Source organism: Oncorhynchus nerka, linkage group LG26 (genome assembly GCF_034236695.1).
Source record: "Oncorhynchus nerka isolate Pitt River linkage group LG26, Oner_Uvic_2.0, whole genome shotgun sequence".
In the NCBI taxonomy this organism is placed as follows: Eukaryota; Metazoa; Chordata; class Actinopteri; order Salmoniformes; family Salmonidae; genus Oncorhynchus; species Oncorhynchus nerka.
Genome location: NC_088421.1, coordinates 30,611,498 through 30,628,288, shown reverse-complemented (window position 1 = coordinate 30,628,288; position 16,791 = coordinate 30,611,498). Strand labels below are relative to the sequence as shown.

Genomic DNA, 16,791 nt, shown 5'->3' with positions numbered 1-16,791 from the left:
TTGTATACCAGGGTTGGCTGGCCTTCTCTAGTCAATCGTAGGCTCAGTTTATTTACAAAGCCATTTTGGGTTTACTACCTTTTTATTTGTGCATTTTTATTGTTCATAAATGTGGTGGGTACTCTCTTCGTTCGCTGGACTTTATCCTGCTAACTGTTCCAAATGTCCGAACTGAATTTGGTAAAAGGGCTTTTATGTACTCTGCGCCATCGTCTTGGAACACCTTACAAAATATTGGAAGAACTTGTCCCGATTGGTGTTTTTAAATCACTGATGAAGGATTTTGAGGCTTATGTTTTTAATTTGCTGTTTTATACTCTTGTGAATTCAATGGTTTTTACTAGATTACTTGTAGTTTTTCATGTTGTCTGTCTGTAATTTTTTTGTAATGACTTGGTGCTGCCTATCTTGGCCAGGGCGCTCTTGAAAAAGAGATGTTAATCTCAATGAGCCCTTCCTGGTTAAATAAAGGTTTAAAAAAAATTCAGGGAAATGCTTCCTGTCAATACTAGTTTCTCTCTGAACCCTGCACATGTGGAAAAGTCCATGGCCCACTGTGTGATATTTTGTGGATCTTCATTGGCTTGTTCATTCCCTTCACATTCCATGATACAATATCAATTGTATCTGTGGATCTATCATGTAAAATTTAAGTTTTGATTGGTTGTATGCTTTTAGTCTCAACAAACTGCATGTTTTTTAGGTGTTGTCATTATTGTTGATGACATAGCATACACTCAAAATTATGTACAGATTTATATTGTAGTGTGCATTGCAGCATGTTGTGTGTTAAAGTACTGTACAATCTCACTGGTTATTCCTCTGTTGACATATGTACACTTTATTCTCTAGTGGTTTGCTCTCTCGACCCAGAGTTCTAAATTACCTTGTGTTCATCTGATCCAATGGCAGCCCAGCTCTCTCCTGATTGGTCTCCGGAAAGTCAGAAATGTATTCTGTTAGTGGCTGTTAGTTCAGAAGGCAGAAAAACTCCACAATGACATGATTGTTTTCTCAGAAAAAGGACATGATACAACAGGCTACAATTATACTGTGGTGAGATAAGAACTACTATGACATCATGTACTCAGGGCAAACACATAAGAACATTTATTGCTGTGCCGTTGGGCTTACCTTTGATGCCATATTCATTGACTTAGAGATTTATCTGGTCATTTATGAGAACATCTTTGAAGCTAAAACAGCCCTTCAAGGTCACGTTATGGTTCCTGTCAACCCACACACTCATGTTTTACACCTGGAGGTTGAGGTCGCCCCTAACCACAGATCTAGAATCAGATTACCCAACCCTTTATTCTAACCTTAAAGATTAAGGGGATGAACTAATATCTGACCTTGTATCAGTGGTTTGGGGCAACTTCTACCTATTCCCACCACCATTAACCAAGACGGTCCAGGTGTGGACTATAATAATAAAGTGGCATCTCCTGAAGTTATAGTAACAGACAACCCATAGCAATAATCACTCACTGATATCCCACATGTTACAAACATGTTAAAGACAATCACCAGTGATTCAATTAAATGTCAATGAAGTTCATTAAACAGGTCAAACCAAACTTTGCTCATCACCTCAATGAGAACCCCCCAAAAACCCACCAGGGATACAAAAGTGTATTCTAGGTCAGGCTAAGATGGCCACTTCATCTCAGATGTACTGAGTGGCATACCAAAAGGTTGGGAAAAGATGCAATGTTTATTCATCGTTACAGTGACAGCTTGATATCAAAACTAGGGTTTGCTACTACAGATGTGTGTTAGAGAGAGAGATAGAGGGGGTGAGTGAATTGCGTATCTTTTAAACAAGGAGAAGCATCCTATTGCAATCCCATAACCATGCTAAGGAACATTGATGTGTCAATAATTAGATGTGTCATCATGTATTGGTATGACACTCAAATTAAAGCTTTCAAAAAGATCAGCAATGTTTTTTCATCTTGGTGTTAGCATAGGAGGCTAAGCTAAGCGACAACGTTCCCTGTTCGTCCCGGGAATGTTTGTGATTAGGAAATGTTCTCCTGTGCTGCGAAATTATGGCCCTTCCCTCCTTTGGTCTTCATTTGGGATTCCAAAATCCAAATTTCCAGGAGGAACCGAAATTCCCAAAGTTACGTGTCCCCAAGGGAACTTTTTCTTCAGCACACAGAGCTTATTTACATTTTTTTGCTTGGTTGTTCTCTCCACACACTTTTAATAATAAAAAGTATATATTTTTAACCCCACATTATAAAACTGAAAGCCACTTGCAGACAAATGGTTTTCGACAATAAGTTATACGAGAAATCGTACGGGTAAGGTATAGGTTAAGGACAAAGTCATGACAACACTGTCACGCTCCTATTCTGTATTCTAAAAAAATATTGGAATAGAAACCACTTTATAATTATCATCCCAACATTGACATCTTGATACACTTCGGTATATATATTAAAACTCTTGGGTAAAATGCAATAATTCCATCATGCAGGCAAACTGCCTCCATCTTCTAGGAGGTTCTATTGGTCTGGAATTCATATCTCTGATATATTCTTCCTTTCTTCCTTTGGCAAAGTGACAAAGAGAAAGAAGTGACAGGTTTGAATTTCACACAGCTTCCATTGTGAAGCAACTGTATGCAGGTGTGAGTTTTTATCTCCCAGAGGGAATGGTGCTTGTCTCGTCTCCTCAGGTTGTTTGTCTCAGGAGGGTCAGTGTCTTTGACAGAGAGAATTTGCTACTGTGAGTGAATATAGCAGGCTGTCCTGTCTCTCTCATTCACTCCCTGTCCTTCTCTCTGAGTGAGTGACGTTGGGATAAAAGAGCCTATTTCACAAACTGTTGCATGCATGAGTGGGATCTTAGTATGGTCTCTATCTCTCTGTCTCTCTTTTTCCTGTTGTACTATCACATAGACACACACACACACACACACACACACACACACACACACACACACACACACACACACACACACACACACACACACACACACACACACACACACACTCCTTCCTGAAAAGTACCGATGGAGGGAAGGGGTTAGGTGATGGTGATGATAAGTTAACGCATGCTTTTGCTACCTAAGTCTCAGCTCTTCCACTATAACAACTCCTTCTCAGGTGACCTCTACACTACCTCTGCTCAACCTAGACCTCCTCACCCCTCTTCCACTCCACACACAAGGACCTGTAGCCTCCGTCTACCACAACAGATCTGGCTTCAGCCCTCCTACACCGTGACGTACATTCAGGCTCATCCTACACTGCAACGTACATACAGCCTCCTCCTACACTGTGATTTACAGCCACACTGAAAAATAAATCAAATCTGTTGGCTTGATCAGCTCAGTTTTGTTAGATATTCTATTTTTGCATTTTAAACTTCTGTGAAGCCGAACAAAAAATGAAAACAAACAGTTCAGACAAAATGTTCTTGTTAGATCTCTGTCTCAGCTTGTCTCTGGCTACGTCTTCTATGTATATCTCCCTGATATGATGATGCAGCCCTCCTGGTCTGTCTCCTCCTCTGGGGGTCCTTCTCCTCCACAGGGGTATGATGGGGGGTCCATCCCAGCCCCCACCACAGGGGTCACACCTGTAATCCCCTTTAACCTTCCACCGTTTGACCTCTGACCCTCCACACCTGAACCACTGCCACAGGGTAGCACAAAATGGGACAGGGGGTCATAAACAAATATTTATAGAGCGAGAGGGAGGGGTTTGGTTATAGGAATTCACGGGATTACATCACACGTTGTCAAAAACGTCAAACTTCTCTCTGCCTGAGGGGGACGGAGAGGAACAGTAAGGGGTTGATGAATCCTAATAGGAGCGGTAGTAGACAACAAGGGATTCAGGCTTCATCTGTTTTTACTACAGGACCCTACTGTTGTTTGGCTTGAGCTTTTCCCCTTGAGGTCCGGCGCCTCTCCCAACTGTCCCTCCTCTCCTCTGCCTCCCCCACTCTCTCCCCAAGGGTTGGCCAGGAAGCCCTGGTGGTCCAACTCCAACCCTAGGATCTGTCTCCCCTCCCCCCTCCTCGCCCCCTGATTCAAGCTCCCAGTGCTGTTGCATTTCTTCACCCCCGAGGGTGCCAGGGAGGCGGGCGAGAGCAACGATGTGAGCGACAGACTGCTTAGCGTCTCCGACAAGTGTTCGCTGTTGCCCGCCTGGCTGGAGCCACACCCCCCGATAGACAAACTGATCCCGATGCCCAGGTCCTCCAGGTCACATGGAACGGGGTCCATGGAGTCTTCCCGGGTGTAGCCGGGGCTGATGCTACCCCTGCCGCTGCTCTGGCTCCGCTGGTGGCCCCGAGTGGCCTGGAGGGTGAGAGCAGGGTCTGACGAGGGGCTGGGCCGCGGTCTCAGAGTCTGGCCTGGGGGGCAGCTGGTGGGGTCCTCAGGGAGCGGGGGGCAGAGCAGGGGGAGAGGAGGGAGGGGGGACACCAGGTCTTGAGGGGGCGAAACACTGAAGCTGAGTCCTTCCTCTAGGGTGGTCTGGAGGCTGCCATCGGAGCTCCCCTTGGCCAGAGACGAGTCACTATGGGACGGGTACTGAGGGCAGAGGGAGAGGGGCAACATTAGAGTCAATGTTTGACTGACTTCACTGTAGGCTGTGCAATGTGTACTGTACAGTCTGTTGGTTGCTCTGGTGGCAGTGTATGGGGTACAACACAAAAGGGTCATAACAGCACCAAACAGTGTGGCGGACACTCATTAAAGATAACAAGGGGGTGGACACATACATTTGCCAATCAGAGGGAAGCCTGAGGTTTGTGTACATTTCTCGATCTAACATTAGACCCTACAGGAATTACATTATGCAGTGTGTTGGTAGCTGTTACATACAGTACATACAGTAGGCCAGGTCTTACCTGCGTGCAGAGCACCCGGCTGTTGGCTCCTTGGGAGCGCAGGGAGGACCAGGAGGCCGGGGAGGTGAGTCTGAGGCCCCGTGAGGGGCGCCCTACTCTGGCCCTGGGGGGCGCCGGCAGGGCCGCTGCTGCCACGGGGTGGAAGAACTCCGCTGGCAGACGGATAAGAGCAGGAGAACCAGAGGCACTGGCCGCTCCTACTCTTCCTCCTCCTCTTCCTCCCTCATCTGATCCTTCTCCTGCCTTAGTGCTACTGCAGGAGGTGCCACCTGGAGACAGAGAGAAAGGCTGTAAGGCAAATATACTATTCCATCTAGATCCCGAGTGAAATACAATCCATTTAGCCTGTAGGGATAAACAGTCATTACTGATATTGATGATTAGACTAACAAAGACCATGCAAATAATGCACATCATTCCAGAGAGAGCAACAATGACACTGTACTGTACTGTGATGTCTGATTCACTCTATTCATGGATTGCACACTGCGTTACAATACTGTTCTGAAGATTCTATTTAGGCCCTGGTTCCGACTGAATGTTTTACTTAATACATTGTCAATTGGAGCTAATGAAGATGAATGAATGTTTTTCATCGACAGGGACTGGGAAACTGGTCAGAATTGAGGGAATGATGGATGGCGCTAAATACAGGGAAATTCTTGAGGGAAACCTGTTTCAGTCTTCCAGAGATTTCAGACTGCGACAGAGGTTCACCTTCCAGCAGGACAATGACCCTAAGCATACTGATAAAGCAACACTCGAGTGGTTTAAGGGGAAACATTTAAATGGCCCTGTCAAAGCCCAGACCTCAATCCAATTGAGAATCTGTGGTATGACTTAAAGATTGCTGTACAGTGGAACCGATCCAACTTGAAGGAGCTGGAGCAGTTTTTCCTTGAAGAATGGGCAAAAATCCCAGTGGCTAGATGTATCAAGCTTATAGAGACATACCCTAAGAGACTTGCAGCTGTAATTGCTGCAAAAGGTGACTCTGCAAAGTATTGACTTTGGGTGGGGTGAATAGTTAAGCACGCTCAAGTTTTCAGTTTTTTTTTGTCTTATTTCTTATATGTTTCACAATAAAACATATTTTGCATCTTCAAAGTGGTAGGCATGTTGTGTAAATCAAAAGATACAAACCCCCCAAAAATCTATTTTAATTCCAGGTTGTAAGGCAACAAAATAGGAATAACTCCAAGGGGGGTGAATACTTTTGCAAGTCATTGAATTAGTCCATATATATATATATATATATATATATATATATATATATATATATATATATATATATATAGAAATGTTGCTTTGTTTCCCAACCCCTCCGATATACACACACATATACAGCAATACACATTAGGCTGGAAAGGCTGGAGCAGAGGGTATGACTGGACTCACCAGGGCTGTGGTGGGATGGGGTCTTGTGTCTCTGATGGACCCCCACCTCCACCAGGAGTGGAGCCCCCTCCTCGGCTACTGAACTGTGGGCCCTGCAGTGCCTCGACCCCCCTGTCTGGGCCTGGGTCAAGGAGTCCCCTCCTCCGCCAGCCTCCTCTGAGCCCTGGGAGTCACTGCCCCTCTCCTCCTGGGGGGAGAAAACACACATGTTGACACACACTGTACCTGTTTCTGTTGTCTGTTATTATAATTAAATGTGGAGTGGGGCATAATAGGGTGCAGTACTGCACTTCATTATTAGTGAAGGGAGTGTCCAAGCTCCTAGCCTGCTAGCATACACACTTAGTCTCTGAGGAAAAGAAGGAATCTCTTTTATCTACAGAGATTCTTTATCTGCAATGGACTTCCTGGTTCAGATAAAAGTGTAATAAAATAAACGCTAAAAGTGATTCCCTAGGACCTTCATCTGGATATTACTATCAGCTATGAGCACTTCTGATTCAAATCCCTTCTAGATGACTGATTATGGCCAACATCAACCCTGGTAGCCATGTGTGCTATCTGGACACAGCCGGAAGGTCTCGGTCTCTCAATTCAATTCAATTTAAGGGCTTTATTGGCATGAGAAACACATGTTAACATTGCCTAAGCAAGTGAACTAGATAATAAACAAAAGTGAAATAAACAATAAAAATTTACATTACACATTACACTCACAAAAGTTCCAAAAGAATAAAGACATTACAAATGTCACATTATGTGCAAATAGTTAAAGTACAAAAGGAAAAATAAATAAACATAAATATGGGTTGTATTTACAATGGTCTTTGTTCTGCACTGGTTGCCTTTTTCTTGTGGCAACAGGTCACATATCTTGCTGCTGTGATGGCACACTGTGGTATTTCACCCAGTAGATATAGGAGTTTATCAAAATTGGGTTTGTTATATGTTCTCACTCGCCTATAGTAGGCAACCCAGACTTGCCAAAAGCCCTGAGGGATGCCAACTTTAATCTTTGGCATACTCTAGAAATCAGGACCTTTTCAGACCTATTTCATCAGAAAACCACTACACTGAAATCCTTTCAAGAGCTCTGCAGTGAATTCGATGTGCCAAGATCCCATTTTTTTTTTTAAATATCTTCAAATTAGACATGTAATTTCCTCATTTACCTCCAAGAGGAGGTTTAGAACTCAGTTGAACGAAGTTGAAACCCTTCTTGTCACAGCACAATCCATTAAAGGCAAAATATCTTATATCTATAGACTCCTTTCTGAGAAAGGAAGCTCCTCCTTTACTCCTTTGAAAATAATCTGGGAAAAGGACCTTGGTCTGACTATCAGTGATGAGTTATGGGCGGAGGTTTGCGACAAGGTATACTGCTCCTCTACCAGTGTAAAAATGAAAGAATCTAATTACAAATGTTTATACAAATTTTATTATACTCCTTTGAGACTCCATAGAATGAAAACAGATATGTCTCCTAACTGTAAAAGATGTACCTCTGAATGTGGAACCTATATGCATGTATTTTGGAGCTGTAGGGAGATTGCCAGATTCTGTACATACTGCTGCACAGAAAATACTAGAGGTACAGTTTGATATGACCCCGTGTATCTATCTTCTTAATGCCCAGCAGGACTTTGTTCTTGATCCTGACAGAGAAAATTTGCTTATGACTATTACATACTTTGCTAAGAAATGTATTCTTCTATTGTGGGCCTCTAATACCCCCCCTACATTTAAAATGTGGATTGACCAGATTGTTGACTTTCTTCCTCTTGAAAAGCTCACTTATGACCTCCACAAGAGACAGCCCAAGTTTGATAGACTCTGGTCCCCACTATTCAACTATATTTCAAACTGGACAGAGTGAACGGGGTGACTAGGGAAATGCGCAGATACATTTTGTGTAAGGCACTGTAAAACCTAAAAACGAATTATTGGCCCATCGTCTCAGCGAATGCTTGAAATAGCTGATAAGAACCTTGATAGTTTGTGTGTGTTTTTATTTTAATTTATTAATTTATTTTAATTTAGTTTTTGAGTACGTGTGCGTATGTGTGTGTGTGTGTGTGTGTATGTATATGTGCGTATGTATGTATGTATGTATGTATGTATGTATATATATGTACCAAGGAAAATATACAGATTAAGAAAAATAAATGCTTTTATTTGACTTTATCATTCATTTTAATTGTATTTTTATTTTCTCAAATGTATTTTTTTTTTTTTTACTTTAAATTTTTTTTTTTTTTAAAGCCTGTCACATCTGTGAATGTGGAATGTGTTTTGTTGGTTGATTGAAAAACAAGAACTTAATAAAACTTTAAATTGAAAAAAAAAAAAAAATTGGGTTTGTTTTTTAATTCTTTGTGGGTCTGTGTAATCTGAGGGAAATATGCGTCTCTAATATAGTCATACATTTGGCGTGAGGTTAGGAAGTACAGCTCAGTTTCCACCTCATTTTGTGGGCAGTGTGCAACATAGCCTGTCTTCTCTTGAGAGCCAGGTCTGCCTTTCACAGCCTTTCTCAATAGCAAGGCTATGCTCACTGAGTCTGTACATAGTTAAAGCTTTCCTTAAGTTTGGGTCAGTCACAGCGGTCAGGTATTCTGCCACTGTGTACTCTCTGTTTAGGGCCAAATAGCATTCTAGTATGCTCTGTTTTTTTGTTGGTAGTTCTTTCCAATGTGTCAAGTAATTATCTTTTTGTTTTCTTCTGATTTGGTTGAGTCTAGTTATGTTGCTGTCCTGGGGCTCTGTAGGCTCTGTTTATGAACAGACCAGTTTACTAAGGGGACTCTTCTCCAGGTTCATCTCTCTGTAGGTGATGCCTTTGTTATGGAATGTTTTGGAATCGCTTCCTTTTAGGTGGTTGTAGAATTTAACAGCTCTTTTCTGATTTGGATAATTAGTGGGTTACGGCCTACTTCTGTTTCTCGTGCTTGCTCGCTCACACACACAAACAGCTATGTCTTACTATTCTTGTGAGGTAAATATAACCAATGAGCAGAGAATGAACCAGACCAGGAATCAGCGTCTTGGGAAAAACTTAAATACTTAACTTGAATAATGGAGAATGTAACGATACAGAATGTTTTAAAACCAAAAACAACAAACACCAGCACTTGAAACTCACACAGGGGAAACATACAGGAAACTGAATTCAACTAACAAAGGGAAACAGAAAACACACCTCTCTTACAGGGAAATAATAAGACACAGTCCAATAAAAGTCTCTAGACCGCCCTCTGGTGCCAGGAGGAACCATGACACATAAGTATAGTAAAATGTGTATAACCACACAATCCCCCACCCTCACACACTCCTACTAGCATCAAACAACTAGAGGGAAGGATAACGCACAGGGAGGGATGATAGGAAGATAGCGAGGGATGGGGCAGACAGAGGTGTAATTGCCGGGGGGGCTAAAGGAAAGGGAGGAACGATGTAGTAGAGGAGAAAGAGGAAGATAGCCCTCACAGTCCAGAGGGGAGGCAGTGGACTGAATGGATTTCAATTCCTGAAGATCTCTGTACAGGAGATTAGAGCTTCAGCAGGATTCAGGATTTATTCTTATGCCCCTGGAACTTTGTGCCATGCTTCCTTTATTGGAATGCAAGTATTCTTTCTGTACTGGAGACCAAGGGAACCCACTGTCCACCCCCTCTATCACCCCATCCTCAGACCTGAGCAGACCTGGGTTCAACTAGTATTCAACATCTTAGCCTCTAAAGTGCAGACCTTGCCTTATTGGTACTGCAGGATGGCTAAAGCATGCTCAAAACTATTTGAACCCAGGTCTGCTACCCAGTCCCACGTTTCAACCCCCTCCATTGTCCTCCGAAACACCCTTCCCATTTATAACCCCTCCATCTCTCCATCTCTACCTTTCCCTCCCGCACCAGCAGCTGGTGGACACTCTGGTCGTCCAGGCTGAGGTCATCAGGTAGGGCCGGAGACGACGACTTGTCTGACATTTGGTCTGACCTCAGAGATGCCTGCTCTATCTCTGCCAGCCGGATCTGCTGTAGAGGGGGAGGGAGAGAGAGGAGGAGAGAAGGAGAGAGGGGGAAGAAGAAGCGAGAGAGAGAAGGGGGGAAAGAGAGAGAGAAGAGTGGGAGAGAGAGTGAGAGAGAGGGAGAGAGAGGGGGAGAGAGAGATTGAGAGGGGGAGAGAGAGGGGAAGAGAGACGGAGGTGGAAGGAGTGATGGAGAAAAAAAGGGGGAAAGGGAAAGTGAAGGAGAGAGAGAAAGTTGTCTAAAACTGAGAGAGAGAATGGACACATAAACCAGAGACAATTGAAATCCAATGGGGTGAGGGAGGGGGCCGTTATATGAACATGTGCCTGTGGGTGAGTGAGACAAAGAGATTCATAAAGAGAGATTCACAGCTCATATACAGCAGTAAATTACCACTGCAGTATGCCGGAGGCAAGAGGAGAGCGGGAGGGAGGAGGGGAGAAGGAGGGGGAGGGGAGAGAGAGTTAGGGAAGGGGGGGGGGGGGTAATTAGAAAAAGGGTGCAAGACAGAGAGAGATAGAAGGTGGTGAAAATAGACTGGGAGAATGGAATGTGTTCAGAGAAACAGAGATAAAGGCCCCTGATGTTGTCAGGAGAAGCTTAGGGCCCTAACTATCACAAGTCCCTTGTTAGGTTGTTTCCAGACAGACCCTGTAAACACTACATGACACTACACACTACACTACACCAAAAGAATGTGGAAACGTGCTCGTCGAACATTCCATTCCATGGGCATTAATATGGTTGGTCCAGCCTCCCGGGTGGCGCAGTGGTTAAGGGCGCTGTACTGCAGCGCCAGCTGTGCCATCAGAGTCCCTGGGTTCGCGCCCAGGCTCTGTCGTAACCGGCCGCGACCGGGAGGTCCGTGGGGCGACGCACAATTGGCCTAGTGTCGTCCGGGTTAGGGATGTCCTTGTCTCATCGCGCACCAGTGACTCCTGTGGCGGGCCGGGCGCAGTGAACCCTAACCAAGGTTGCCAGGTACACGGTGTTTCCTCCGGCACATTGGTGCGGCTGGCTTCTGGGTTGGATGTGTGCTGTGTTAAGAAGCAGTACGGCTGGTTGGGTTGTGTATCGGAGGACGCATGACTTTCAACCTTCGTCTCTCCCGAGCCCGTACGGGAGTTGTAGCGATGAGACAAGATAGTAGCTACTACAACAATTGGATACCATGAAATTGGGGAGAAAAAGGGGTAAAAATTCAACAAAAAAACCAAACAAAAAAATATGGTTGGTCCACCCTTTGCTGCTATAACGGCCTCCACTCTTCTAGGAAGGCTTTCCACTAGGTGTCGGAACATTGCTGCAGGGACTTGTTTCCATTCAGCCACAAAAACAGGTCGGGTAATGATGCTGGGCGATTAGGCCTGACTTGCAGTCGGCGTTCCTATTCATCCCAAAGGTGTTCGATGGGCTGAGGTCAGGGCTCTGTGCAGGACAGTCAAGTTATTCCACACCAACCTCTGCAAAAATTTCTGTATGGACTTCGCTTTGTGCACGGCGGCATTGTCATGCTGAAACAGGAAAGGGCCTTCACAGAATTGTCTAGAATGTCATTGTATGCCGTAGTGTTAAGATTTCCCTTCATTGGAACTAAGGGGCCCGAACCATGAAAAACAGCCCCAGATCCTAATTCCTCCTCCACCAAACTTTACAGTTGGCACTATGCATTGGGGCAGATAGTGTTCTCCTGGCATCCGCCAAACCCAGATTCGTCCATCGGACTGCTAAATGGTGAAGCGTGACTCATCACTCCAAAGAACGTGTTTCCACTGCACCAGTGTCGGCGAGCTTTACACCACTCCAGCCAACACTTGACATTGTGCATGGTAATCTTAGGCTTGTGTGCAGTTACTCGGCCATGGAAACCCATTTCATGAAGTTTCTGACGAACAGTTCTTGTGCTGACGTTGCTTCCAGAGGCAGTTTGGAACTCGGTAGTGAGTGTTACAACCAAGGACAGATGATTTTTACACGTTACACACTTCGGCACTCGGTGGTCCCGTTCTGTGAGCTTGTGTAGCCTACCACTTCGCGGCTGAGCTGTTGCTCCAAAACGTTTCCACATCACAATAACAGCACTTACACTTTACTGGGGTAGCTCTATCAGGGCTCTATCAGGGCAGACATTTTACAAACTGACTTGTTAGAAAGGTGGCATCCTATGACGGTTCCACGTTGAAAGTCACTGAGCTATTCAGTGAGGCAATTCTACTGCCAATGTTTGTCTATGGAGATTACATGGCTGTGTGCTCAATTCTATACACCTGTCAGCAACAGGTGTGGCTGAAATAACCGAATCCACAAATTTAAGGGGTGTCCACATACTTTTGTATATATGGTGTATGTCTTAATGCACCAAGGCATGCCCACTGTCCCCTTAAAATAGGTTTAAATAAGAATCAGTGTTGCTGTTGTCTCTCCATGCCCTGGGGCACAACAATCACACATTCAGCACACACACAACACATACACACACACACACACACACACACACACACACACACACACACACACACACACACACACACACACACACACACACACACACACACACACACACACACACACACACACACGCACGAGATAGCTGGAGGACAGACACATACGCCAGGATAGAGAGAGAAAGAGAGGGAGGTAGTTTCATGACATGATAAATCAGAGATGGGTGGAGCATGTAAAAGAGGAGGAGAGGACAGATTGACAGCTTGACAGCATATGCAGTCAGGCAGAGAGGAAGAGTGACAGGTGAAGAGGTTCAAATCCCAGTTATTACTTTCCAGAGTGGTCCGTTACACTTTATCATTGTGATGGACACAACTAGCAACAGGGATAGTGTGTGTGTGTGTGTGTGTGTGTGTGTGCGCGCGTCTACATATGCATGGTTCATGTGTTTACCTCTAGTTGTGGGTGGCTCTTACAGTCCTTCCAGACAGGAGAAGAGGTAGAAGAGTAGTGATGGAAGACAGATCCAGAGAGGTTGTCAATCATCAGCATCTCTCCTTCCAATGAGTCCTTAATCAGCAGAGACACACTGTCCAGCCACTGACTCTCCTGGAACACACAGTTATTACTTGGTTAATAATATCATATCCTGGAACACACAGTTATTACATGGTTAATGATATCATATCCTGGAACACATATTTATTACATTGTTCATTATATCATATCCTGGAACACATAGTTATTATATTGTTCATTATATCATATCTTGGAACAAATAGTTATTCATTGTTCATTATATCATATCCTGGAACACAGAGTTATTACATGGTTCATTATATCATATCCGGGAACACAGTTATTACATGGTTAATGATATCATATCCTGGAACACAGTTATTACATGGTTCATTATATCATATCCTGGAACACATAGTTATTACATGGTTCATTATATCATATCCTGGAACACAGTTATTACATGGTAACATCAATATAGATATATTATAGGGTTAACTTACAGCTACAAAGGGTCAATCCATAGAGGAATCACAGCATAGGGCTGAACACCTAGTGACATCTACACCTAGTGACACCTCCACCTAGCGACATCTAAACCTAGCGACATCGACACATAGTGACATCGTCACCTAGCGACATCTACACATATCGAAATCTACACCTAGTGACATCAACACCTAGTGACATCAACACCTAGTGACATCTACACCTAGTAACATCTACACCTAGTTACACCTACATCTAGTAACATCTACACCTAGTGACATCTACACCTAGTGACATCTACACCTAGTGACACCTACACCTAGTGATCTCTACACCTGGTAACACCTACACCTAGTGACATCTACACCTAGTAACACCTACACCTAGTAACAAACACACCTAGTGACATCTACACCTAGTTACACCTACACCTAGTAACATCTACACCTAGTTACACCTACACCTAGTTACACCTACACATAGCGACATCTACACATAGCTACATCTACACCGAGTGACATCTACACCAGTGATATCTACACCTAGTGATATGTACAACTAGTAACATCTACACATAGTAACATCTACACCTAGTAACATCTACACCTAGTAACATCTACACCTAGTAACATCTACACCTCGTGACATCTACACCTAGTGATATCAACACCTAGTAACACCAGCACCTAGTGACATCTACACCTAGTAACACCTACACCTAGTAACATCTACACCTAGTAACATCTACACCTAGTGGCATCTACACATAGCTACATCTACACATAGCGACATCTACACCTAGTGACATCTACACATAGCGACATCTACACCTAGTGACATCTACACATAGCGACATCTACACCTAGTGACATCTACACATAGCGACATCTACACCTAGTGACATCTACATCTACACATAGCAACATCTACACCTAGTGACATCTACACCTAGCGACATCTACACCTAGCGACATCTACACCTAGTGACATCTATGCATAGCGACATCTACACATAGCGACATCTACACATAGCGGCATCTACACCTAGTGACATCTACACCTAGTTACACCTGCATCTAGTGACATTCACACCTACTCACACCTACACCAATTGACATTTACACCTAGTGATATCTCCACATAGTGACTTCTACACCTAGTTACACCTACACCTAGTGACATCTACACCTAGTGATATCTACACCTAGTAACATCTACACCTAGTAAAATCTACACCTAGTAACATCTACACCTAGTGACATCTACACCTAGTGATATATACACCTAGTAACACCTACACCTAGTGACATCTACACCTAGTGACATCTACACCTAGTGACATCTACACCTAGTAACACCTACACCTAGTGATATCTACTACAGAAGTAGCGTTAAAACATTACACATTCAAATAGTGACACCAAAACTGGTTATATTCACTGGTTATATTAACTGGTTATATTACCTGGTTACATTATTATTTCAGAGTTAAGCTATGGCCATAGCTAGAGTAACCCAAGGAGACCCAACAGCCTGAAAGAGTTTCCACGCAGAGACAAATCTGTGATAGATTTGATACATGTCTCTATTAGATGTTCAATAGCTAAATTAGATAACCGTTTAGGGAGCTGGCAAACTGTTATTACATTAATACAATGAAGTAGTAATCTATCTAAACTTCATTATATCATTTTCTATCTTGAATCTCATCAGCAAAATAGTTGTTCTGTAATACTTCTTCTGTGCAATTAGATTGACTGGAAAAATAGTAAAAAGAAAAGCAACTGAATTGGTCACATATTACCTCAACTGCTGTAATTTCTACAAGTGTTATTTTCATTAAGAAAATCTATATAATTCCTTGTGTTGATAATGGCACCTTGATAGCGGTGCTTTCATTGTTTCCCCTATAGCCAAAACACTAACAGTTTCATAACAATAAAACATTCTAAAACACGTTCAGTGAAATCTGATTGTCTGAAATGCCGTTGAAAGACATTCACTAATACCAGATAACCACACAGGCAGAGATAGAGTCGTCACTATTTGGCCTTGTCACAAAGGACAGAAGTTCCAAACACTAACATACTGCTCTTGCCCATTCTTGCATGCCCATCTAGTGACTATCCCCCTGTGTTTACATGGCCCATCCATATGCTCCTCTCTGCAGAAACATTCCCCTAAATACATACAGTACTAAGAAACATTCCCCTAAATACATACAGTACTAAGAAACATTCCCCTAAATACATACAGTACTAAGAAACATTCCCCTAAATACATACAGTACTAAGAAACATTCCCCTAAATACATACAGTACTAAGAAACATTCCCCTAAATACATACAGTACTAAGAAACATTCCCTAAATACATACAGTACTAAGAAACATTCCCTAAATACATACAGTACTAAGAAACATTCCCTAAATACATACAGTACTAAGAAACATTCCCTAAATACATACAGTACTAAGAAACATTCCCCTAAATACATACAGTACTAAGAAACATTCCCCTAAATACATACAGTACTAAGAAACATTCCCCTAAATACAAACAGTACTAAGAAACATTCCCCTAAATACATACAGTACTAAGAAACATTACCCTAAATACATACAGTACTAAGAAACATTCCCCTAAATACATACAGCACTAAGAAACATTACCCTAAATACATACAGTACTAAGAAACATTACCCTAAATACATACAGTACTAAGAAACATTACCCTGAATACATACAGTACTAAGAAACATTACCCTATATACATACAGTACTAAGAAACATTACCCTAAATACATACAGTACTAAGAAACATTACCCTAAATACATACAGTACTAAGAAACATTACCCTAAATACATACAGTACTAAGAAACATTACCCTATACATACAGTACTAAGAAACATTACCCTATATACATACAGTACTAAGAAACATTACCCTAAATACATACAGTACTAAGAAACATTACCCTAAATACATACAGTACTAAGAAACATTACCCTAAATACATACAGTACTAAGAAACATTA

At 42.9% G+C, this 16,791-nt stretch overlaps 1 protein-coding gene across 1 annotated transcript in view; it reads right to left on the bottom strand.

Moving 5' to 3' along the window:
• Positions 1-1,087: 1,087 nt before the first annotated feature.
• Positions 1,088-16,791, bottom strand: part of LOC115125466 (voltage-dependent T-type calcium channel subunit alpha-1I-like) — a gene marked incomplete at its 5' end in the record, with an annotated part of 168,195 nt that continues 152,491 nt past the window's right edge. The window contains 5 exon segments of the mRNA XM_065010953.1: positions 1,088-4,555; positions 4,876-5,144; positions 6,274-6,460; positions 10,167-10,304; positions 13,197-13,352. Coding sequence (XP_064867025.1) covers positions 3,860-4,555; positions 4,876-5,144; positions 6,274-6,460; positions 10,167-10,304; positions 13,197-13,352 — 1,446 coding nt within the window.